General features: G+C 42.7%; 1 protein-coding gene across 3 annotated transcripts in view; it reads right to left on the reverse strand.

Moving 5' to 3' along the window:
• prkacba (protein kinase, cAMP-dependent, catalytic, beta a) overlaps positions 1-24,044 on the reverse strand; it is a 192,863-nt gene that overhangs the window by 7,880 nt on the left and 160,939 nt on the right. For all 3 annotated transcript variants that reach the window (XM_038793669.1, XM_038793670.1, XM_038793668.1), the window contains 5 exons: positions 16,479-16,577; positions 12,337-12,419; positions 7,183-7,309; positions 4,452-4,547; positions 3,971-4,093 (listed from right to left, as the gene is read on the reverse strand). In XM_038793669.1, coding sequence (XP_038649597.1) covers positions 3,971-4,093; positions 4,452-4,547; positions 7,183-7,309; positions 12,337-12,419; positions 16,479-16,577 — 528 coding nt within the window. The remainder of the gene's footprint in view (positions 1-3,970; positions 4,094-4,451; positions 4,548-7,182; positions 7,310-12,336; positions 12,420-16,478; positions 16,578-24,044) is intronic.

A 24,044-nucleotide genomic window follows, 5' to 3' on the forward strand; every position in this document is an offset into this window, starting at 1 on the left:
AAGCGGCAATTGAAATTTAATGCAGAGAAGTGCAAAGTGATTTATTTTGGTAAGAGGCAAGTGAAAAGACAATATAAAACAAAGGGCACAAGTCTAAAGGGGGCGCTGGAGTAAAGGGACCTGGGGGAATAAGTTTACAAATCATTGAAAGTGGCAGGAAAGATTGAGAGAGCTGTTAATAAGAACATAACTAGCAGGAGTAGGCCATTCAGCCCCTCGAGCCTGCTCCTTCATTCAATTCGATCATGGCTGATCGCTCCTCAGGCTCAACTCTACTTTCCTGCCCGTTCTCCATAACCCTTCAACCTGTTACCAATTAAAAATCTGCCCATCTCCTCCTTAAATTTACTCAGTGTCCCGACATCACCACACTCGGGAGGTAATGAATTCCACAGATTCAGGACCCTTTAAGAGAAGTAATTTCTCTGTATCTCGGTTTTAAATCTGCTTCCACTTATCCTAGAACTGTGACCTCTTGTTTTAGATTGACCCACAAGAGGAAATATCCTCTCTATGTCCATTTTATCAATTCCCTTCATCATGTTATACACCTCAATTAGATCTCCTCTCATTCTTCTAAAGTTGAGTATAGGCCTAAACTGCACAACCTGCCTTCATCAGCTCTCTCTTCTCTGGAATCAATCAAATGAACCTCTTCTGAATTGCCCCCAATGGAACTACATCTCTCCTCAAGTTAGAAAGCCAAAGCTGTGCATAATACTTCAGGTGTGATCTCACTAATACGTTGCACAGTTGCAGCAACTCTATTCCTTTAGCGATGAATGCCAAATTCCATTTGCCTTCCTCTCACAGTCCAAAGATGTGCAGATAAAGTGGGATTACTGGGTTACAGGGATGGGGTGGAGGTGTGGGCTTAAGTAGGGTGCTCTTTCCATGGGTCATGCAGACCTGATGGGCCGAGTGGCCTCCTTTTGCACTGTAAATTCTATGATTCTAGGATCCATGATTCTATGATTACCTGCTCCACTTGCATACTAGATTTCAGTGATGCATGCAAGAGGACACCCAGAACCCTCTGCACCAGAGCACTCTGAAATTTCTCTCCCATGTAGATTGTAAGTAGCCGTTCCATTTTTCCAACCAAAGTGGATACCTCACACTTGTCCACATTAAACTCGATCTGCATAATTTTGGCCTACTCACCTCACCTATCCATATCCATTTGTAAATTTATTTCTTTATTGCACTTACCTTAAAAAAAAATAAGTTTAGAGTACCCAATTATTTATTTTTTTCCAATTAAGGGGCAATTTTAGTGTGCCCAATCCACCTAACCTGCACATCTTTGAGTTGCGGGGGTGAAACCCACGCAGACATGGGGAGAATGTGCAAGCTCCACACGGACAGTGAACCAGGGCCGGGATGTGAACCCGGGTCCTCAGCGCTGCAGTCCCAGTGCTAGCCACTGCGCCACATGCTGCCCCTTTTATTGCACTTATTATCCCACCTATTTCAGTGTCATTTGCAAATTTGGCTACAGTACCTTCTGTCCCTGCATCCAAGATGTTAATATAGATTATAAACAGTTGAGGCACAATGACCGAACCCTGTGGCACCTCACTAGTTACATCTTGCCAACTAGAAAAAGACCCACTTATCCCGACTCTCTGCTTTCTGTCCGTCAGCCAGTCTTCTCTCCAAGTTAAGAAATTACCCCTAATCCCAGGTGATCTAATCTTGTACATTAAACTCTTGTCTGGCACCTTATCAAATGTCCAATCCAGGCATACATCAACAGGATTCCCATTATCCACTTTGCTTGTTACATCTTTGAGAACTCTAGTAAATTAGTCAAACACAATTTGCCCATCATAAAACCCCTTCATATGCTGACTCTGATGAATTGATTCTGACTTTCCTAATGTCCTGGCTTCCTTAATAACGGATTCTAACAATTTCCCAACGGCAGATGTTGAACTAACTGGTCTATAGTTTCCTCCTTTCTGCCTCTCTCCCTTTTTGAATTAGCATTTTTCCAATCCACTGGAACCTTTATCTGCCACTTCCTTTAAGACCGCAGGATGTAGGTCATTAGACCCCGAGGACTTGTCTGCCTTCAATCCCGATAATTTGCTCAGTACTTTTTCCCTATTGATTATCAGTGTTCTAAGTTCTTCCCTTTCTATTATCTCTGCATTCCCTGTTACTATTGGGATGGTAATAGTGTCCTCCACCGTTTAAAGTGCGTGGGAATCTGGGATTTATAAATACAGACTAAGAGTACAAACGCATGGAAGTTAGGATGAACCTTTTCAAAAACAAATCCTGGTTCAGCCTCAACTGGAAGTACTGCATCAAGCTCTGGGCACATGTTATGAAAGTTGCAAACGTAGTATAGAGGGTTCACGAGAATGTTTCCATGAATTAAGAACTTCAATTGCACAGATATATTGGAGAAGCTGGGATTACCCTTCAAGATGAGAAGGTTGAGGGGAGATTTGAAAGTGTTTCGGCATAGTAGCACAGTGGTTAGCACCTTTTGCTTCACAGCTCCAGGATCTCAAGTTCGATTCCCGGCTTGGGTCACTGTCTGTGTGGACTCTGCACGTTCACCCCGTGTCTGCGTGGGTTTCCTCCGGGTGCTCCAGATTCCTCCCACAGTCCAAAGATGTGCAGGTTAGGTGGGTTGGCCATGATAAATTGCCCTTGGTGTCCAAAAGGGTTGGGTGGGGTTGTGGGGATGGGGTTGTGGGCTTGGGTGGGGCGCTCTTTCCAGGAGCCGGTGCAGACTCGATGGGCTGAAGGGTCTCCTTCTGCACTGTAGATCCTATGATCATAAGGGACGGGATAGAGAGAAACTGGCCTCATCGAAGGAAGGATCATGGACACGAGGGCAAAGAAAGCAATGAGGAAAAACATTTTCTGGAATGTACAGCCCGGGAGCATGGTGGATGCAGATTCAACCATGGCATTCAAAAGGGAATTTGATCATGATTTGAAAAGAAATAATTTACAGGACTAGAGAGAAAAGGGGAAGGGGGGGGGGGGGGGGGGGGGGGGGTTGGCACTGTGGGCCATCGATACAACAGACCAAATGGCCTCCTCCAGTGCTGTAATGATTCTATGATTTCAGATGAATTAATGTGAATTCATAAACATGTCAGCAGTTAGCACACAGCATGGTCCCATAAACAGAAAATGACCAATTAATCTATTTAGATGGTGTTTCTTGGAAGATGAACGGCAAGGCCAGCCAGGAAACATTTCTTACTCTTTATGTCCCTACAAACATCTGAAAGACTATACCTGGGAAATTGTACCGCACGCTCAGTACCTTTATGGCGTTGAGTAGTTGGGGTTTGATCCCACCAACTTCTAAACCAGAGGTGACAGTGCTACCAAATGAGTTAAGCTGGCTTGAGTACTTTAAATGGGTTTGACATCTCATGGGAACTATATCCCATGAGCTTGAAAAGATTTTAAAAATGGACTCCAAGAATCAGAGGAAATAATTTTCGAAACAAATCTCACCAGTTGCTGAGACCATGGAGTTACAATTTTGTGAACATAATCATCATTGGCCCATATACACCAAAGTGGATAAAGGACAGTGAGTCGGACAGTTGGAAAGTTTTGGCTGGGGGCACAAAGACAGGATAAATACTTTTTTCCACTCCACGTGCAATTCTGACAGCGAGTGTTGACAAACAAATCGCTAGTGTCTGTGGAGAGCAAGAAGCTTTCTTCACTTGAACACTTCCCAGCTGGAATGACCGAATAACCATTTGCGGATTGAAGTAGATGCCCTTATCGTCGTCGGTTGCCAACCAGGTAAGGGAACAATTCTTTAGTTTAACAATGGTGCCGCAGATAAGGGCCTTAAAAAGCAAGATGACACACACAAACAGCGCAAAGACAAACCCTCGCGAACCATACAAAACAAAGAATGGGAGAATTGCCTATTCAAATATGCATTCTTGGAAAAATGGTTAAGATGATCACATTTCACCTTTCCAGAGACAATCTTTTCATAAATCTGTATCGGCTGGTCTGCAAAGAATGGAGGATATCCAGCTGCCATTTCATAGATTAGAACACCCAGTGCCCACCAATCCACTGCTTTGTTGTAGCCCTAGAAATGAAAAGATACACACATTCAAGTATACGACACACAGGATGTAGTCCATAGCACCAATTTCATTTCCCCCAAACAGATTACTTTTGAGTGTTCGACCTCATTATTGTGCCAGTTTCCTGTTTATGTTACGGAAAATTATCAAGCAGGAAAACCTGCGAGATGAATGGAAACTTTAACTTACATAGAGGCATGTCACATCGCTCAGACATTTGTTCAAGTGTCTCACATACAATTCCTTTTGAAATTCAGTTGCAGTTGTGTGGACAAGTTATAATATTGTACCCTAACTTGAGTAAGAAACGTGCCCGTCAGACTTCGAGTACTGCGAGGTCTGTTCCCGTCTTGAGCTTACCTTGCTGAGAATAATCTCCGGAGCCAAGTATTCCGGAGTTCCACAAAGTGTCCAAGTTCTGCCCTTTACCCTTTTTGCGAAACCAAAATCTGTGACCTACAGAAACATCAGATTAACACTAAATTAACATCTGTTGAAACAAACCCCTCAGCGCGGTTTCTCTATTTTAGAAAAGCTGCAAGCTACATGTAAACAGGCTGCATCCACAAAGTACCGTGGCATAGCTGGATCTTTGTACATTATAGACAAGGTTTTTATGGGCAGCGTCGGCAAGCCTATTCCTAGTTACCCTGAGGGCGTTAAGAGACATACATAAGCCAACTGGATAGGGGCAGCGTGCTCTCATTCGGAAGGGACATTCGTGAACCGGTTGAGTTTATAATGACGATCTGGCAGGTTTTGTGGATATTTTCTCCTGTGCCAGCTTACTGATTGGCAGATATTTAATGAATTCAATTTCCCAGCTTGCCACAGTGGCTGTTGAAGTCCCAATTTCTGGACTGCTGATCCAATACCATAACCACTGGGCTACTGCGGTTAATTGTCTTACAGGAAAATAGGGATCCCCAAGGCATTTGGTAAAAATTCCTGGAAGCGTACTCTAGTATGAGTTGGTTCATTCAGGAAGGGTGCATGGAGTGAAGAGTAGGAGAAGTAAGTTGGTGTACGAATCACAGTCCTACGGAGACGCCATGAAAATCTGTTTGAAGTTAAGATATGATTTTGTTGCGCATGGCACATCACAAAAGAACAGCATGCGGCTGAGAGCAGTTTCATTTTGCACTGAAATAATAGGCACAATTAGCATCGGCTCAGGAACAAAAGACAGTCCGAATTTATATCTGTGAAGTTAAATCGGTATTCATCAGTGAAACAGCAAAAATGGGGAACTAAATATCATAACATAGCTGGGCTGAACTTCCACAGAGTAGGGGATTGTCACTCGGCACAAAGTTTCTTATCTCAAAATCCTTTCAGATTTTCTGAGTAATGCAGCGTTCGAGGTCTTCTGTCAAGGGCTGCAGAGTCGGGTGCAATGAGGCCACACCACCGTTTTTAAAAGCACAAGCAGTCAGGGGCAGGTGTGGGGGCGCAGTCAGCTGTGTAGTCGGGTGGAGTATTATCGGGGGAGGGGTGGTGGTTTCCACATAGCCAACAAAAATAACTAGTGCCCATGCGGCTACTCATAGCCACAACTTTTATTTGCAGGAAATTACACAAGTCAAAGGAAAAATTATTTAGTGACAGAAAGTCACCAGCCTCCGTATTCAAAGGACCTTAAGACACAGGAGAATTAGGCCATTCAGCCCATCGAGTCTGCTCTGCCATTCAATCATGGCTGGTATGATTTTTTTAATCACCACTCTCCTGCCTTCTCCCCATAATCCCTGAACCCCCTATTAATGAAGAATGATACTCCCAGAAACACATCTTCCCCTCAACCCCCGTCAACACCTTCCGTCCGCTTCCAATTTCAACTCGGCACCTTGCTCCCATGCCAACATGTCTGTCCTTGGACTGCTGTAATGCTCCAGTGAAGCCCAATACAAGCAGGAGGAGCAGCATCTCATCTTCTGATTAGGCACGTTACAGCCCTCAGGATCCAAAATTGAGTTCAACGACTTTAGATTGTGACCTATCTCCTCTTAAATCCTTCTTTAAAAAAAAAAGATTCCATACATGTATTGTCTCAATGGAAAATAAACCCCTCCTTTTCCCCTTCACCCTCCCGCACCAGGTCATCTATCTTTGTTCTTAAGGTTGCTACATCCTGTTGCAATCTCTCTCAGCTACAGTTCAATATCTAACACATGGCTCCCTCTCTTTAGTTCTGATAAAGGACTCGAACCGTTAACCCTGCTTTATCTCCTTAGAGATGCTGCCGGATCTGCTGGGTTTTTCCAGCATCCACTGTTCTGGTTTCAGATTCCAGCATCCGCATTATTTTGCTTATTTAATTTGACATCTCCATGTAAACAGTCGGCTGTAACAATGTAATTGTTCTCCTAGCTCCAACACAAAGATGCCCCAAAGAATTTATCAATTTTATGTTTTAAAAAAGTTTTAAATCAAAGGTCCATCTCTCGTTAGTTGTGACTTTACTCCAGAGTCAGCTAATATTGCAACAGAAATTTCACACATTCTCAACAGAATTGGTGTCGCAAATTGCGTACAGGTGGGTTCACTAAAAACATCTTTTCTTCAGGAGGTTGGGGAGAGGGTACCCCAGGGTCTGTTTTGGTCATCTATCGTTGTTTGGGATCTCACTGCAATAAAATTAATTAGCTTTTCAAAAACAAAAAATGAATGTAAAAACTTTTTAAAAAAAAATTTAGATTACCCAATTATTTTTTCCAATTAAGGGGGCAATTTAGCGTGGCCAATCCACCTAACCTGCACATTTTTGGGTTGTGGGGGCGAAACCCATGCAGACACGGGGAGAATGTGCAAACTCCACACGGACAGTGACCCAGAGCCGGGATCGAACCTGGGACCTCAGCGCCGTGAGGCAGCTGTGCTAACCACTAGGCCACCGTGCTGCCCCATGAATGTAAAAACAATAAGTTGCACTTGTAGAAAATACCAAATGGAAAGTCCGATTGCAAAAGCTCTTCCCCGCACGTTGCACAATTTGTTCATGATTACCCAGGGTAACTCTGAATTCGCCAATTTGTGTTTTAAATTAATTACAAAAAATTCAGGAGATTATACCTCACGACAAGCACCATACCTGTATATACCCTTGTTGGTCAATTAAAAGGTTTTCAGGCTTCAGGTCTCTGTAGATGAGGTCTAGCGAATGGAGGTACTCAAAGGTCAGGACTATCTGAGCTGCATAAAACCGTGCGTGAGGTTCACTATGAAGAAAGATCAAATAGTTCAAGTTATAATATTCAATAATTGACGGAACAAAAAAAAAATCTAACATCTCAATTAGTAGATGAATACCAAAAATGCTGTGTATGATTACATGTACCATTATATAAAGGTCAAAACACTCGCATTCATCTACAACATGACAACATTCACCAACCAAAGGAGCTGTAAGTTTTTTGACTGTGAGATTGATTTCACCTTAAAAGCTTTTCATAGAATTTCACAAGAGATAGAAATTCAGACAGTTTTGATCCAAACATCAGCACTGTTGATATCCTCCTTTTTGTAACTGACACAAAATTCTGTATTTAATCATTTTTAGATTCAGATGGTTTCGAGTTCTTGGACGCCTCTTCAAGAGCCACCTTTGCACAGCGTTAAATGTTAAGAACAGCATAAATGTTGACAATTCTCCCCAAGTCATTATTTGAACTTCCAATAAAGGACACGTCTTTAGAACATTAGGTCCCTTCTTGACAAAGAGGAGGAGGTGGTTGTGAAGGCAAATTGAAGTTTTTGCCTTTTTTCCTTAATGTCAACTCTTCTGGCAAAAGCTCAGTGAAGACGCATTTCTTCCTGGGACACTCCATCCAAAAACCCAGGACATCTGTGGTCAGGCAGCAAATCTATCACTCAGTGATATCAGTGCTCGAGTGTAGAAACTCCTTTTGCTTCTCTATCATTCTATTCTGGCCTTGTTCAGTGACAGAAACAGAGCTCCTCTGAGGAATTCATCAGTGCATTGACATCATGAATAGATTGGAAACACCATTAGCATGTATGAGTTTTCAGTACTTACAAAAGAATTGCAGTATAGTGGGTATGATCACACAATATAACCCCATAATTTTCCTAAACTCAATGAACCTCAAAGTACAGCCAAATTAATTGATCTAGAAGTCTGCTCCACCATAGGTTTTTCTAAAAATTTACTTCATCATGGGAGGTGGGTGCAATGGATAGGCCAACATTTATTGCCCATCCTCAATTATCCATGTGAAGAAGGTGCTGGTGAGTCCATGTGATGCAGATATTGTGAAGATGGATGTTATTTTCTTAGTACTTTTTGGAATATGGTGCTTTGGTAAAAAGGGCTGCGAATCTGCGGGTGTGTTACAAGTGAAAGTGATCTGATAACTGGATGGAAAGATACCAGAAGGAAACCCTGACTCTAAAGACCATAACTATTGCATTTTAAAAAGCAAAATGTGGAGGAACAGAGTCACGACCGTAAGAAAAAAGTTATTAAACATGAAAATATTGGATGATACAGCATTCCTTTACTCCCTCTTCGCTTAACATTTACAGAGACTTTAGGGTTAACACGGATTGCAAAGTACATTTTAAGCTACAGTGGTCTCATTAGTAAATAAAGTCCCTTTTCAGCACACACGATGACTGAGGTAAGACACTTCTCTCTGAACCCAAGTGAATGTCTCCTTAAATACCCCTCCATATGATTTGTGTGCCGAGTCACCTTGTCTCACTGCTCTTCGGGTTTCAGACGAGTAAATTATTATGCATCCCTGTCATGTGACAGTACCTTTAAGAAATGAGTGTGTACATAAATATCTGTAGTGAGTGTACCTTTAAGAAATGGGTGTTTATTACTGCAGTGATGTCAGAGAGTGGGTGGAGCTGGGCTGTCTGTCAGCTTTTTACTTTCTCTTTAGGCTTTTTGCTGCAGGGTGAGTTTGGTTTCATTTTAGTTTTGGAGAAGCTGCAATCACAGCAGGATGTGTGTGGATCTCTGCAAGCTTATGAATGTCCATTTGTTGATTTCAATGTGCTAACTGTTCTCAGTAGTGAAGTTAAACTGGAGGTGCTTCTGTTAAAGGTTTTGTTTTTAAGTCTTATGGATGTTAAAAGAAAAGATTAAAGGATTACTTAGTGTTGTAGTCTTTGGGGGTTGTATTTGAATTAATGATTGCTAAGATGTTCACTGTATGTTTTAAAAAAGGTTAACTTGAGTTCATAGAATAAACATTGTTTTGCTTTAAAAAATACTTTTCCATTACTGCTGTACCACATCTGTCGAGTGGGCCGTGTGCTCCCCATAGCACAATCTATTATAAGTTGTGGGTCAGATGAACTCCATGATACACTTCGGGGTTCTCTAAACCATGTCACATAACAATCCCAAACTGTTGTACTTTCTCACAAACCTTAGCCCTCCGACAGATATCTTTCTAGCTGCTCACCGCTCCAATGTCTTTTCAACTCTGTGACTTTACTGAACAGTAATCTGTTCTAGTTCCCAAATTACTCCATTCTGTTAATTGCAAACATCTTGGAAACTTCTCTTCATTTCTCTAGTTTCCTTAACTAGCTGGACTTTAGATTTCTGGCATCGGTTTTAACCATAACCATTACTCCATAGTATGACTTCTCTTCTAGCAAGGCTGAGAGAGATGTTGCTTCTTTAGTCTTCTGAAACCAATTGTTTCTAGCAGAGCCTTGGGAGCTGCCTTCTCTCTCACTTCCGAACTCCAACTGCAATCAAATTAGTAACTAAAACTTCAAAGCTTCTCTACCTTACAAGGCCCTAGTTGCTAAAACAACTGGTTTATTTACAGCTCCAGCTGTAGCCCTCTCTAAGCATTCAGTTTGAATTGAAACCAACCCCCATACACACAAACATCTTTGTCCAGCAAATAAATGTAACTATAGGTTTCAGCCTTCCTGGCACAGAAACATTAAATTAAACCCAAATAAAACTATACCTTATTTCTAATGTTTTTCAATACCAATCCCCTAAAACTACATTTGTTTTCCTAACCGTGTGTGAGAACGTGATTTGATTAAGCTAGAGAATGATTAATAGAGACTTTGTCTGAAAGAGTTGAGATATGAAAGAATAAAGGTGCTAGATGTAAACATTTGTAATGAGTGGCTATGCTGAAATGCACTTACAAGTAAAAGGGCTGGGTTTTAAAATTTGCATTGGGAGATAATATAATAACAATAATAATAATAGTTTGTCACAAGTAGGCTTCAATTAAATTAATTTGAAAAGCCCCTAGTTGCCACATTCCGGCGCCTGTTCGGGGAGGCCGGTACGGGAATTGAACCCGCGCTGTTGGCATCGTTCTGCATTACAAGCCAGCTGTTTAGCCCACTGTGCTAAACCAGCCCCATGATATATAGGGTTTTGGCTTTTCAGCTATTAACTTTTAAGATGGCATTTAAGGGACTTTTACAACTAAGAAAAGTTTTGTAAGTAAACAAGGAAAGATTATTAAATTTAGTTTGACCCAAAAGAGGGGGCAGTAGGAAAACATGAAACATTTTTACATTTTGGAAAAGTCGAGTTCAAAAAGTGCTGAGGACAGTGGAATTGGGGATTAAAGGAAAAAAATAATATTTTAAGGAGTTATGTTGAGCTGAGTTGTGGTGTGGTTCTGGTTGCCCTTAGGTCAGCTCTATGTCGAGAGATGTGAAATATGAAGCAGCCATCCAGTGTAACCAGAGGAGTCTTTGTTCCCAGAAAGCAGTTTGTTTTCAGAACTTTTCTTGGATTTCCACAGCAGAGCTAAAGTGTTTGAAGAGTCATTCTGTGCATCTGTACTAAATTAACAACAGTGTTTGTCTTTGGTAATATTACTGGATTTTATAGGCACTAAATCTATAAGGAGGTTGTCGGTTTTTTGTTTTTTGGGGGGGGAGATGCGTCGAGCACAGGAGCTGTTTTAGCACAGCGGGCTAAACGGCTGTCTTGTAATGCAGAACAAGGCCAGCAGCGCGGGTTCAATTCCCGCACCGGCCTCCTCGAACAGGCGCTGGAATGTGGCGACTAGGGGCTTTTCACATTAACTTCATTGAAGCTTACTTGTGGCGATAAGCGATTATTATATTATGTTTTGTAAATCTGGTTAATTGTGTAAGTTTAATCTCATGTGCGGCAGTTATTTTTTTTCTTCGCTTTAAATAAATTTTTTGACATTTGATATCCTAAAAGCGTTCCTGAAATTCTAAGCTTCTGGGATTAGTAGTTTTTTTTCTCAAGTTTTCAAACTACAAACAAAAAGGTTTACAAATAAGCTTTCCTCTAGGATTTGACTTGCTCTGCAAATAACATCTCCTGTGGGTCGTTAAATGTATACCTACAGCGCTGTTAGGAAGGGAGTTGCAGAATTCCACCCAGTGATATTGAAGGAATAGTGAGTTAGTTCCAAGTCAGGATGTGACTTGGAGGGGAACTTGCAGGTGGTGGCGTTTCCATGTATCTGCTGTCCTTCGAGGTGGTAGAGGATTTGGAAGGTGCTGTTGAAGGTCCCTTTGTGAGTTGCTGCGGTGCATTTTGCGGAGGGAACACACTGCTGCCACTATGTTGATGGTGGAGGGAGCGTTTGTTTAATGTGGTGGACGGGGTGCCAATCAAACAAATAGGTTTGCGCTGAAATATGTTGAGCTTCTTGAACGTTGCTGTGGCAGCACTCACGCCAGCAAGTGGAGACTATTCCATCACACTTTTGATTTGTGTTTTGTTGATGGTGGACAGGTGTTGGGGAGTCAGGAGGAGAGTTACACTGAGTAAATTCCTAGCCTCTGGCTCGTTCTTCTAGCCACAGTTTTTATACGGTGGTGCAGTTCTCTTTCTGGCCAATGATAACCCCCAGCATGCTGAGAGTGGGGACTCAATGCAGATACAAACTAAATTGTCCTGCAGGTTCAGCCTGATTTAAATTTCTAAGTTTTAATTTTTCATGCAGTATTCTAAAGTAAAACTTTTGTAAAATGGTGTACTACCACCTGCTCCACGTTTTATGCACAGAAAATTCTACCCACAGGGTACTGCTCGCAGAGGTTGCTGGAGAGTTGGCAATCAAAATGCAGAAATTAATATACCAAAAATGTATCCATATCATTTGGGTTATCAGACCAAAATGAGAAATTATTTGTTAGGCACACTCCTCCATCCTCATGCTGGAGACTTTAAAAGCACATTTTTGGGCCTTTTTCAAGATCAAGATTATTTCAACCTCGGGCCACATGATGTAAACCTCACCTGAACCTTCCAATTCTTCTAAGATGTGAAAACATTTCACCACCTGGCACGTACTCCATCACCATATATAAGTTAGAGTTGTCCTAAAACACAGTGAAGAAAGATGGATTTTTAGAAAATAGATCGTAGACGTGAACAATTATTTCCACTCCTTAAATACCAAGGATCATATTAATATTTGGCGTAAACATTTGCAATCTTAAATAGCACATGGATTATCTGAGTTTGGCAAAGCACAGCTTGCAATAAATAACCAGAAACACACATTAAGCTTAGGCAGCAGTGTACTAAATCAACTCCCATAATAGGAACGCAAGACTTGGGAGCAGGAGTAGGCCATTCTGGAACTGTTGGAACTTTCTTCGCCATTTAATAAGATCATGGCGCACCTGGTTGTGGTCTCAACTCCACTTTCTAGGGTAATCGAGGTAGACTGGGCACTTTTCAGGACCCAAAATGGTGGCCTTGGGTCCATTCATTAGCTTGTGCGATATACATGATCTGACGATCGTGTGACTGATCTGATCAGGGGAGCCATTATCGCGCAGGATGGTTTTGATGCACCCTATTACAGCATCAAGTCTGCATGCTGAGCAACGACATGGACACTATTTACGAGATTGCCAATAAGGCCAATCTTATAGTGCATGGAACGGTAGGAATTCCAACATGTATACTGACCAGTGAAGGCAGGCATGTGGCAGACAGCAGTAGAGCACTGGCAGATTTCTCAACCAGCATTTCAAGGAAAGGGAGCACATTTTGACAAATATATGAATAGGATGGGAATAGAGGGATACGGATCCCGGAAGTGTAGAAGATTTTAGTTCAGACAGCGCATGGTCGGCACAGGCTTGAAGGGCCGAAGGGCCTATTACTGTGCTGTACTTTTCTTTGGTCTTTTGACTGCACCATTTAGAGGTGAATTTGAGCGCAGGATGGAGCCCATTAAGCTGTGTCAGAAAATTCTTACATGAAATCACAGATTCAAATATAGCAACTGTATCCTCCACCTATCGGAAATATGCAACCGAGGTTAAGTGACATCCCATCAAAGACATGTTTCAGACCCAAGTTAAAGGCTGGCAAGTAACCACGGACATTTCCTTTGGTTCACTCAGCACTGCTCTGCAGCAAGCTTAATAATAATAATAATAATAATCTTTATCGTCATAAGTAGGCTTACATTTACACTGCAATGAAGTTACTGTGAAAAGCCCGTAGTCGCCACATTACGGCGCATGCTCAGGTACACAGAGGGAGAATTCAGAATATCCAAATGACCTAACAGCACGTCTTTCGGGACTTGTGGGAGGAAACCGGAGCATCCGGAGGAAACCCACGCAGACAAGGGGAGAACGTGCAGACTCCGTACAGGCAGTGACCCACGCCGGGAATCGAATCCGGGACCCTGGCACTGTGAAGCAACAGTGCTAACCACCGTGCTACCGTGCCGCCCATAACATGAAATAGTCAAGTACGGTCCAATAATTTTCTCTTGCCCCTGCTTGTCACTCCAAGTATATCCAGTGCTGTGTCGGCTGTGGCAGCCAGCAATCTTGGAGAGGCTCCAATGCACTATCACACAGGTTAGAATTCAAACGTTAGCTTCACGGTCCATAACACATGCATAAGCTTAGCCTTTAATTCAAGAAATATCTAACTAGTAGGGCACACTTTCCTTCAGACTTTGAACGGAAATCAGCCTCTAAAACAGTGTGCTCCTTAAGGGGTTGGAATGGTATACTGAAGGAGTAACCCTTTAAGGGGTTGGAATGGTATACTGAAGGAGTAACCCTTTAAGGGGTTGGAATGGTATACTGAAGGAGTAACCCTTTAAGGGGTTGGAATGGTATACTGAAGGAGTAACCCTTTAAGAGAGGGAGTTGCGATTTTATAAAATGAAGGAAATTAAGTGTGTGCTGGAAGTGGGGAAAACCAGGAACTGCATAACAAAAAATAAAATACAAAGTCCTTTCAATACCGTTAATATCGCATTGACAAGGGCAGCACGGTGGCGCAGTGGTTAGCACTGCTGTCTCACGGCGCCACGGTCCCAGGTTCGATCCCGGCTCTGGATCACTGTCCGTGTGGAGTTTGCACATTCTTCCCATGTCTGGGTGGGTTTCGCCCCCACAACCCAAAGATGTGCAGGGTAGATGGATTGGCCATGCTAAATTGCCCCTTAGTTGAAAAAAATGAATTGGGCACTCTAAATTTTTTTTTAAAAATATCGACACGGACAGATCAAGTCAACCGGTTTTTAGGTGTTTTTGAGCAGGATGTGACAAAACCAGTGAAAGAGGCCACGGTCTTGAGGCAGATCCTGGAACTCACGAGTAAATCATGGTGAGAGATTTCACCGAAGTTACCATGGATTGCAAAAACTCCCATTTACAGCACAATGCCACCACTCCCAACTCGAGTATTTGGCGTGCACTCATGAGTGCTGATGAAAAATTGGGAATTGACCGGCCAGCTAACTTGAAGAAAGAAAAACTTGGTACCAGGCAGTAACCTGGGTTGTCTCCGGATTAAATTCCTTCCAATCCAATTCGTACCGGCTGAGAATATGGATTGCAAATGCTTGCAGTCCTCAATGTCTCAAGATGCTTCATGAAGCATGGCGAACATCCAAATTGAGAGTACGGGACCATTTTGGTGTGTTGGCAATGGTTGCCAGTGGAACCAAACTATGTCAGAAGAGAGGGACCTCTGCCTGATCTTCTCAATACGGAATTGCATCCTTTGGTTCTGGGCATGGCATCATAAGGAAATGATAATGGCTATAAAGGCACAATTACATTTATCAGGATCTGTATCAGAGACAAATTTTCAGTGTCAACCACATTAAAAATCTGCCACAGTTGATGAATTATGATACTGTGGAACAACAATGAAAATCACAAAAAGAATTATACGTATACTGAAGCAGCAAGTAATTGAAGTGAAAGCTTTGAGAGGCCACAATGATTCGCAAGGGTAATTAGGCACGGGCAACAAATGCCGGCCTTGCCAACAACACTCACATCACTTGAACCAACAAAAAAAGGGAGTCAGCACTCTAGTTTAATGAATGTGAGGAAAAGAAAGACTGCCCTTTTCAGTGGGTCATTTCTCATGTACTGCACAATAACCACTGCCACTGGAGCATTATTGACGCTTTTCCCCTGCAAATCCAAAATTACCTGACAATGCTGCTATCAAAAACTGGGTGGACGATGCCCGGAATAAATTAAATTGTAAATGCGGTCACCGACTATACAAACTCACCGTGCCGTACTGCCAAAATATAACTGGGCAAGTCAGATCACGTCTTCCATGGAGTGAACAATGGCACTTAATTCCACGCAAATTAATATGGTTTCGGTTTGTGAGAAGGTGATCGATAATTTGTGGAATGTGTCATATGTCAATTCACTTTTAATGGAACACTTTTATGGAGTTTCCTTCTGCTGTTGTCAAAGTACACTTCAAAACAGAAAAGAACTGAGTGGTGCACGAGTAGGGATTAAGTTAATATGTGGTTGGCAACTGATCAAATGGTAATAAAGGGATTGGTTAATATTTACGGCCATAACCAGCTTGAGATGCAATTCCCATATTTAGCAATAGAGGGGGGCAACACGCAATAAAAACAAATGCCTGGATTCTTAAACCCTCATGAAATATCAATTGTGGCAACATAGTTTACACACACACACACACACACACACAGTTGAAGTCTACGTAACTAAATCAATACATGTTTCCAAACATTTAATCAGAAGCACCTCAAATTTTGATACCGGAGAAACATGAATGGTCCATGACTTTCTAATCTGATGCCACCCTCCACCCCGCAGCATTTAAAGTCAGGTTTCATACAGTCGACTGCAAGCTTACAACCCTCCAGCAGAAACCTAGTCGGCTTTCTTCAATTTGTCGCCTAGCAACTGGTGGGAAGACTCCTCAGCATTTTCAGCATAATTCCAAAGAATAATCGTATTTAACCCTTTCAGCAAATTATATGCTTGCCATTCACCCAGGTGAGCTGGGCTGACGAGCAGCAAGGATTAAAATAAAACATTTCAACTTGAATGGAAAGAGAATGAGGGCAGATGTGCAACGTTGTTCTTCCAAAGTTTGAGACGAATATCTACCTTGAAGGAATACTCCAATTTCACCAGAAATGGGAAGTTAACAGCCTGCAATATTCTCTTCTCATTGAGCGTGTGTTCTATTTGCTTCAGCTTGACAACCTAAAGAAAAATAACATTATTCAACAACGTTTCTGCTGAAGGGAGCATTACATTTGTTTGTACAGCAGTCTTTCACTTTATTACAGCCCGTCTCAACAATTTAAACAGCAAATCAAATTCAGGATAACTAGTGATTCTTAACTCAACAGTCATTCTCTAACAATAATAATTCTGCTTTAAATTTGATTTGCCCGCCTCCTTTAGAGGCAGGAGAAAATAAATGAGTCTTGTCTAATGAGAACCAATTTGAGTCAAATTAGTATGAATAGATGAAGATGTGGTAAACTTTTAAAGCCAGATTTGATTACTTTCTGCTTTCCTTCTCCTGCACAATATTGTTAAAAGAAACAAGACTCATCAAACTATCTCCATTCGAACTCACTCTTTCGCAGGACCTCAGGAACTGTGGAACTCCTTACCTCTCAGTCTTCCCTTCCTTCTATAATCTACAGGCTTCTAAAAACGTGATCCTGGCATCACCTAACCACTGCGTGGCAAGTTATCTCGTCTTCTCTACTACTCTTTTCAACTTTGGTCCTGCATAGCGTCCTGCACTACGGGCCCTGGCCTTTCACATGTCACCTAAGTTTCTCAATAAAAAAGACAAGAAATTAATAGGAATGTTAAGTAGATAAGCATTAACTCTGAAGATACCAGATGGGCAATGCGCACACAGCATTCAATATTAATGTTTTATTTTTTAAAAAGTTGGGCGCACTCCACCAAAGTCACTGGAAGTGTCCGACAGACTCAGCACCTGCCTATTTTGCGGACGGAGGAGATGCTAAACAGCGTCCCATTTCAACAATGTGCCCGTGTAGGAATGGGATTGACCATGGCTATGACAGCCCCGACATATTGATCCCGGATGTGAAAAGGGCAAAATGGGATGAGTACCAAAGGGTTAACTTTGATCAGAACACCATCCCAACATGCGTTAGCATGTTCTGGAGTTTGGAGGAAAGCTAAATATATATTCATACCATGTATTTACAATTAGCCCAACTCCTTGGAAAAGTTACAGATGTAATGGAAAATTTTGAACAAAAGAATTCCACTTTTAACCCATTTACAAACTGCCGCAGTAAACCTAGCGGTTAGTAGTCAGGTTGCTCTACACCAGATCACAACGTGTCTCTACTTTACTTCTATTTAAGATGTTAGCAAAATCACCATTCATCTTGTACAGGCATCCTGCTCCAATTTAATCCCTCTGCATTCCCCTTGATTATTTTTTAAAATTAATTTACGGAATGTGGGTGTCACTGGCTCGGCCTGCATTTATTGCACATCCTTAGTTGTCCTTCACAAGGTAGTGGTGAGTTGCCTTCTTGACCCATTTCAGTCCTTGAGGTGTAGGGTACACCCACTGTTCTATTATAGAGGGAGTTCCACGATGTTGCCCCAGCGACAGTTAAGGAACGGTGATATATTTCCAAGTCAGGGTGGTGAGTGACTCTGAAGGGAACCTCCAGGTGGTTGGGTTCCTAGGTATCTGCTGCACTTGTCCTTTGAGATGGTAGTGGCTGTGGGTTTGGAACTAGTCTGTGAGGCAGCCCTCCCAACTTTGGCACAAGCCCCCAGATGTTAAGTAAGAAGAACTTTGCAGGGTCGGCAGGGCTGGGTTTGCCATTGGTGTTGCTTCTTTCTTATAAATCTAGGGTACCCTATTATTTTTTTTTCCAGTTAAGGGGCAATTTAGCATGGCCAATCCGCCTAACCTGCACATCTTTGTGGGTTGTGGAGGTGAAACCCACGCAGAAACGGGGAGGCCGTTGTCATTTACGGTGCCTGGTTCAATGCTGGGTAGTCTATCCAGTTTCATTCCTTTTCTGTGTTTTTGTAGCGGCTGAGTACAACGGAGTGGCTTGCTAGGCCATTTCACAGGGCATTTAAGAGTCAACCACATTGCTGCGGGTCTGCAAACACTTGGTCTTGCCTGGTGAGGAGTGAATGTTTCGCCCACGGTCTCGCCTGCTATCTCCCATTTTATTGATGCCGTTAGGCTTCCATAGCACATTGGTGCTGATATACTTTCGGAAAATAGTTGCATTCGAGCCAAGTATTTTAATGCACCAATACAAGAATGTGTGCATTCTCTTTGTTTATCACTTCAAATTGCTCTGGCCAAAGTGGCACGTTTACGCCCAGCAGTATGTCATCTAGAGATATCCAACTGAAAATACCTTTTCCAGACAATCCAAATTTGCAAGGGCAGGAATGTATTTCAGAAAGGTTTCTCTCGCTTTCCGTGAGTTGAGTTATGAAGAGAACGGTATTGCTGTTTTCAGCACAGTGCCATGGTGGGTCTGCGCGTTTTTGGTACTGCCAAGCTCTTAGCTGTGTAAAGAGCTCAGCTAAGAGCTTGGCAGTACCAAAAATGCGCAGACCCACCACGGCACTGTGCTGAAAACAGCAATACCGTTCTCTTCATAACTCAGCGTCACGGAAAGCGAGAGAAGCCTTTCTGAAATTCCTTATGTAAATATTCCCGCCGCCTGGATTTCTTTTCAAATATGTACAACTTGATTTCGGAATGTTAAACTCGAAACTGCTCTGTGGGCTTTGATACACATTCATCATTTGTCTAATTGAAGTTATTGTTCTAAATCACGGCACATCATGTAATAAAATAGTCTCCAGTATCTGAAAGAGGTACTTGCAAAGAAAATGAAGCTCCTAATGCTGCATTGGTTCTGGCAATTGGCGTACATTTTTAATATATCAAATCTACTCTGATTTCTACATGCTACATCATATTTGTATTTTTTAATTTCTTCAGATGGCTAGAACAATACAGACATGCCTCAGATTTGAGATTGCAAATGTCTTTGATCTGCAAAACAAAATATTTTAAAGATACCAAACTCATGAAAATCAAGAGCATTCAATATTTGCAAAACAAGATCCTCAAAACGCATCAGTATTTAACTTCCTGTCCCTGATAAATGCAATACATTCCAATGTTGGTGGTTTTATCCAGGGAACTTGAATAACGGCCAGTAGATTCCCATTTTTAATTCCCCCCATTCAGATTTGTTCCACTTTCACTAGAGAAATAGTGGGCTGGCATGCGCAGTCAGGACTTCTGCTTTAGCATTGTTACGGGGATGTAATAATAAAAAAATCTTTATTATCACAAATAGGCTTACATTAACACTGCAATGAAGGTACTGTGAAAAGCCCCTAGTCGCCGGCGCCTGTTTGGGTACACGGAGGAAACCCACGCAGACACGGGTAGAACGTGCAGACTACGCAGACAGCGACCCAAGCCGGGAATTGAACCTGGGATTCTGGCGCAGTGAAACAACAATGCTAACCACTGTGTTACCGTGCCACCCTGTAATATGGCTAGTATAGTTCAGTTTCTGACCAAATGTAATCCCAGGATGTTGATTGTAGAGATTCAGTGATGGTAATGCCATTGAATGTCAAGGGGCAATGGTTAGATCGTCTCTTGTAGGAGGTGGCCATTGCCTGGTACTTGTGTCATGCGAATGTAACTTGTCACCCCAAGCCTGGATATTGTCTAGATCTTGCTGCATTTGGACATGAACTGCTTCATTATCTGAGAAGTCGCGACTGGTGCTGAACGTTGTGCAGTTATCTGCAAACAGCCCACTTCTGACCTTATGATGGAAAGGAGGTCATTGAAGCAGCTGAAGATGTTTGGGTTTAAGGACACTACCCTGAAGAACTCCTGCAGTGATGCCCTGGAGCTGAGATGATTGACTCCCAACCCCACAAACATCTTCCTTTGTGCCAGGTATGACTCCAACCAGTGGAATGTTTCCCCCCTGATTCCCGTTGACTCCCAGTTTAGCTAGAGCTCCTAATTATAGGCCAGTTAGCTTAACTTCGGTAGTAGGGAAGATGCTGGAATCTATCAAGGAAGAAATAGGGAGGCATCTGGATGGAAATTGTTCCATTGGGCAGACGCAGCATGGGTTCATAAAGGGCAGGTCATGCCCAACCAATTTAGTGGAATTTTTTGAGAACATTACCAGATAATGGGGAGCCAATGGATGTGGTATATCTGGATTTCCAGAAAGCATTTGACAAGGTGCCACATTTGACAAGGTTGCTGCATAAGATAAAGATGCATGGCATTAAGGGTAAAGTAGTAGCATGGATAGAGGGTTGGTTAATTAATAGAAAGAAAAGTGTGGGGATTAATGGGTGTTTCTCTGGTTGGCAATCAGTAGCTAGTGGTGCCCCTCAGGGGTCAGTGTTGGGCCCACAATTGTTCACAATTTACACAGATGATTTGGAGTTGGGGACCAAGTGCAACGTGTCCAAGTTTGCAGACGACACTAAAATGAGTGGTAAAGCAAAAAGTGCAGAGGATACCAGAAGTCTGCAGAGGGATTTGGATAGGTTAAGTGAATGGGCTAGGGTCTGGCAGATGGAATACAATGTTGACAAATGTGAGATTATCCATTTTGGTAGGAATAACAGCAAAAGGGATTATTATTTAAATGATAAAATATTAAAACATGCTGCTGTGCAGAGAGACCTGGGTGTGCTAGTGCATGAGTCGCAAAAAAGTTGATTTACAGGTGCAACAGGTGATTAAGAAGGCAAATGGAATTTTGTCTTTCATTGCTAGAGGGATGGAGTTTAAGACGAGGGTGGTTATGCTGCAATTGTATAAGGTGTTAGTGAGGCCACACCTGGAGTATTGTGTTCAATTTTGGTCTCCTTACCTGAGAAAGGACGTACTGGCACTGGAGGGTGTGCAGAGGAGATTCACTAGGTTAATCCCAGAGCTGAAGGGGTTGGACTACGAGGAGAGGTTGAGTAGATTGGGACTGTACTCATTGGAATTTAGAAGGATGAGGGGGATCTTATAGAACATATAAAATTATGAAGGGAATAGATAGGATAGATGCGGGCAGGTTGTTTCCACTGGCGGGTGAAAGCAGAACTAGGGGGCATAGCCTCAAAATAAGGGGAAGTAGATTTAGGACTGAGTTTAGGAGGAACTTCTTCACCCAAAGGGGTGTGAAACTATGGAATTTCCTGCCCAGTGAAGCAGTTGAGGCTCCTTCATTAAATGTTTTTAAGATAACGATGGATAGTTTTTTTGAATAATAAAGGGATTAAGGGTTATGGTGTTCGGGCGGGAAAGTGGAGCTGAGTCCACAAAATATCAGCCATCATCTCATTGAATGGCGGTGCAGGCTCGAGGGGTCAGATGGTCTACTCCTGCTTCTAGTTCTTATGTCATACTTAATTAAATGCTGCCTTGATGTCAAGGGCAGTTACTCTCGCCTCACCTCTGGCATTCAGCTCTTTTGTTTGAACCAAGGTTGTAATGAGGTCAGGAGCCGAGTGATCCTGGCAGAACCCAAACTGAGCGTCCGTGAGCAGGTTATTGCTAAGTGCTGCTTGATAGCATTGTTGATGACTCCTTTGCTGATGATGGAGAGTAGGCTGATTGGGCGGGAATAGTCTGGGCTGGATTTGTCCCTTTTTTTGTGTAAGGTGCACTCCTGTACAATTTCCCACATTTCTGGGCAGATGCCAGTATTGTAGCTGTACTGGAACAGCTTGGCTAGGGTGCAGCAAGTTCTGGAGCACAAGTCCTTCGTACTATTGCTGGAATTCTGTCAGGGTCCACAGCCTTTGCAGTATCCAGTGCCTTCAACCGTTTCTTGATATCACATGGAGTGAATCGTATTGACTGAAAACTGACACCCAAGATGCTGGGGACCTACGGAGAAGACCGAGATGGATCATCAACTCAGCACTTCTGTCCGAAGATTGTTGCCTCAGCCTTGTCATTTGCACATATGTGCTGGGCTCCTCCATCATGGAGTTGTTTAATTGTCCACCATCATTCACGATTGGATGTAGCAGGACTGCAGAGCTTAGAACTGATGCGTTTGTTGCAGAATTGCTTAGCTCAGTCTATTACTTGCTGTTTGGCACACAAGTAGTCCTGTGTTTAGCTTCACCATGTCACTACCTTATTTTTCGGTATACCTGGTGCTGCCCGAGGCATGCTCTCCTACACTGTTCGTTGAAACTAGTGTTAATCCACTGGCTTGGTGGTAATGGTAGAGTGGGGGACATGCTGGACCATAAGGTTACAGATTGTGGCTGAGTACAACTCTGCTGTTGCTGATGGGCCGTAGCACCTCATGGATACTTAGTCTTGAGTTGCAAGATCGGTTCGAAGTCTATCCCAATTATCACGGTGGTAGTGCCACACAACACTATGGAGGGTATCCTCAATGCGAAAACAGGACTTTTGTCACGGGAATGTCCCTTTAAGAGCTCTTTTGTCTTCTCAAAGGGCTGCAGTGATGTCATTGTGTGGGTGGAGCTGGGCAGTGGCTCTGGTTTTTACTTTAGTTTTGAGCTGGAAGCTGTTTTGTGGCTCTGAGTTTTACTTTCGGTTCAGACAGTTGGAAGCAGTATTCAGACGACAAGGATATTGGAGTCTCTCTCTGTGCATGTTATCAAGATCACTTGATAACTTCAAAGTAATAACTGTTCTGGAAGGAATTCAAACCTACTGTTTTGTGGCAAAAGGGATTGTCTGATTTATGGATGTTGTTGCTTGAGTGAAACAGTAAAGGGAAGTTACGGGTTAAATATGGAGTACTGTAGCTGTGTGGGGTATTTATGTTTGTAGTTGATAAAATGCTACTGTGTGTTTATAAAATGTTAGCTGAATTAGTAGAATAAACTTTGCTTTGACTACAAGTGCTTAAGGCCTCTGTTGAATAATAGCTGAAAGGCCGGCCCTTGTGTTCATCATAACCAAAATCTATAAACAGTCGTCGGTCAGGTGAACTCCATGATATACTCTGGTGTTCTCTCAACCCTGGCCCATAACACTGTCTCCACAAGGGCTATGCGGTGGTCACTTCTACTTATACTATCGTGGACAGATGCATCTGCAGCAGGCAGACTAGTGAGGATGAGGTCAGGTACATTTTCCCCCTTTTGTTGGTTCCCTCACCACCTGCTGCAGTCCCAGTCTAGCAGCTATGTCCTTTAGGACCCGGCCAGCTCGGTCTGTGGTGGTACTACCGAGCCACTCTTAGTGCTGGACATTGAAGTCCCCCACCCAGAGCATATTCTGTGCCCTTGCCACACTCAATGCTTCCTCCAAGTGGTGTTCAACATGGAGGAGTGCTGATTCATCAGTTGATGGTGGCCGGTATGTGTTAATCAAGGTTTCCTTGCCCATGTTTAACCTGAAGCCATGACGCTTCATGGGGTCTACAGTCGATGTTGAGGACTCCCAGGGCAACTATCTCCCGACTGTGTACCACGGTGCCACGTGACCAAATCAACACCATTTTGGAGCTAGTACAAGGAAGACAGAGATTTTTAAAAATGCTGCACTGCAATTTTGTATGAAGGTTACCTATACTTGTGCTATTCACTACACTCACCAACCCCTCCTGCTTGATGCCTCTCTCTACCAAACAGTTTCCATCGCCCACCCTC

This window comes from Scyliorhinus canicula, chromosome 4 (genome assembly GCF_902713615.1).
Source record: "Scyliorhinus canicula chromosome 4, sScyCan1.1, whole genome shotgun sequence".
NCBI lineage: Eukaryota > Metazoa > Chordata > Chondrichthyes > Carcharhiniformes > Scyliorhinidae > Scyliorhinus > Scyliorhinus canicula.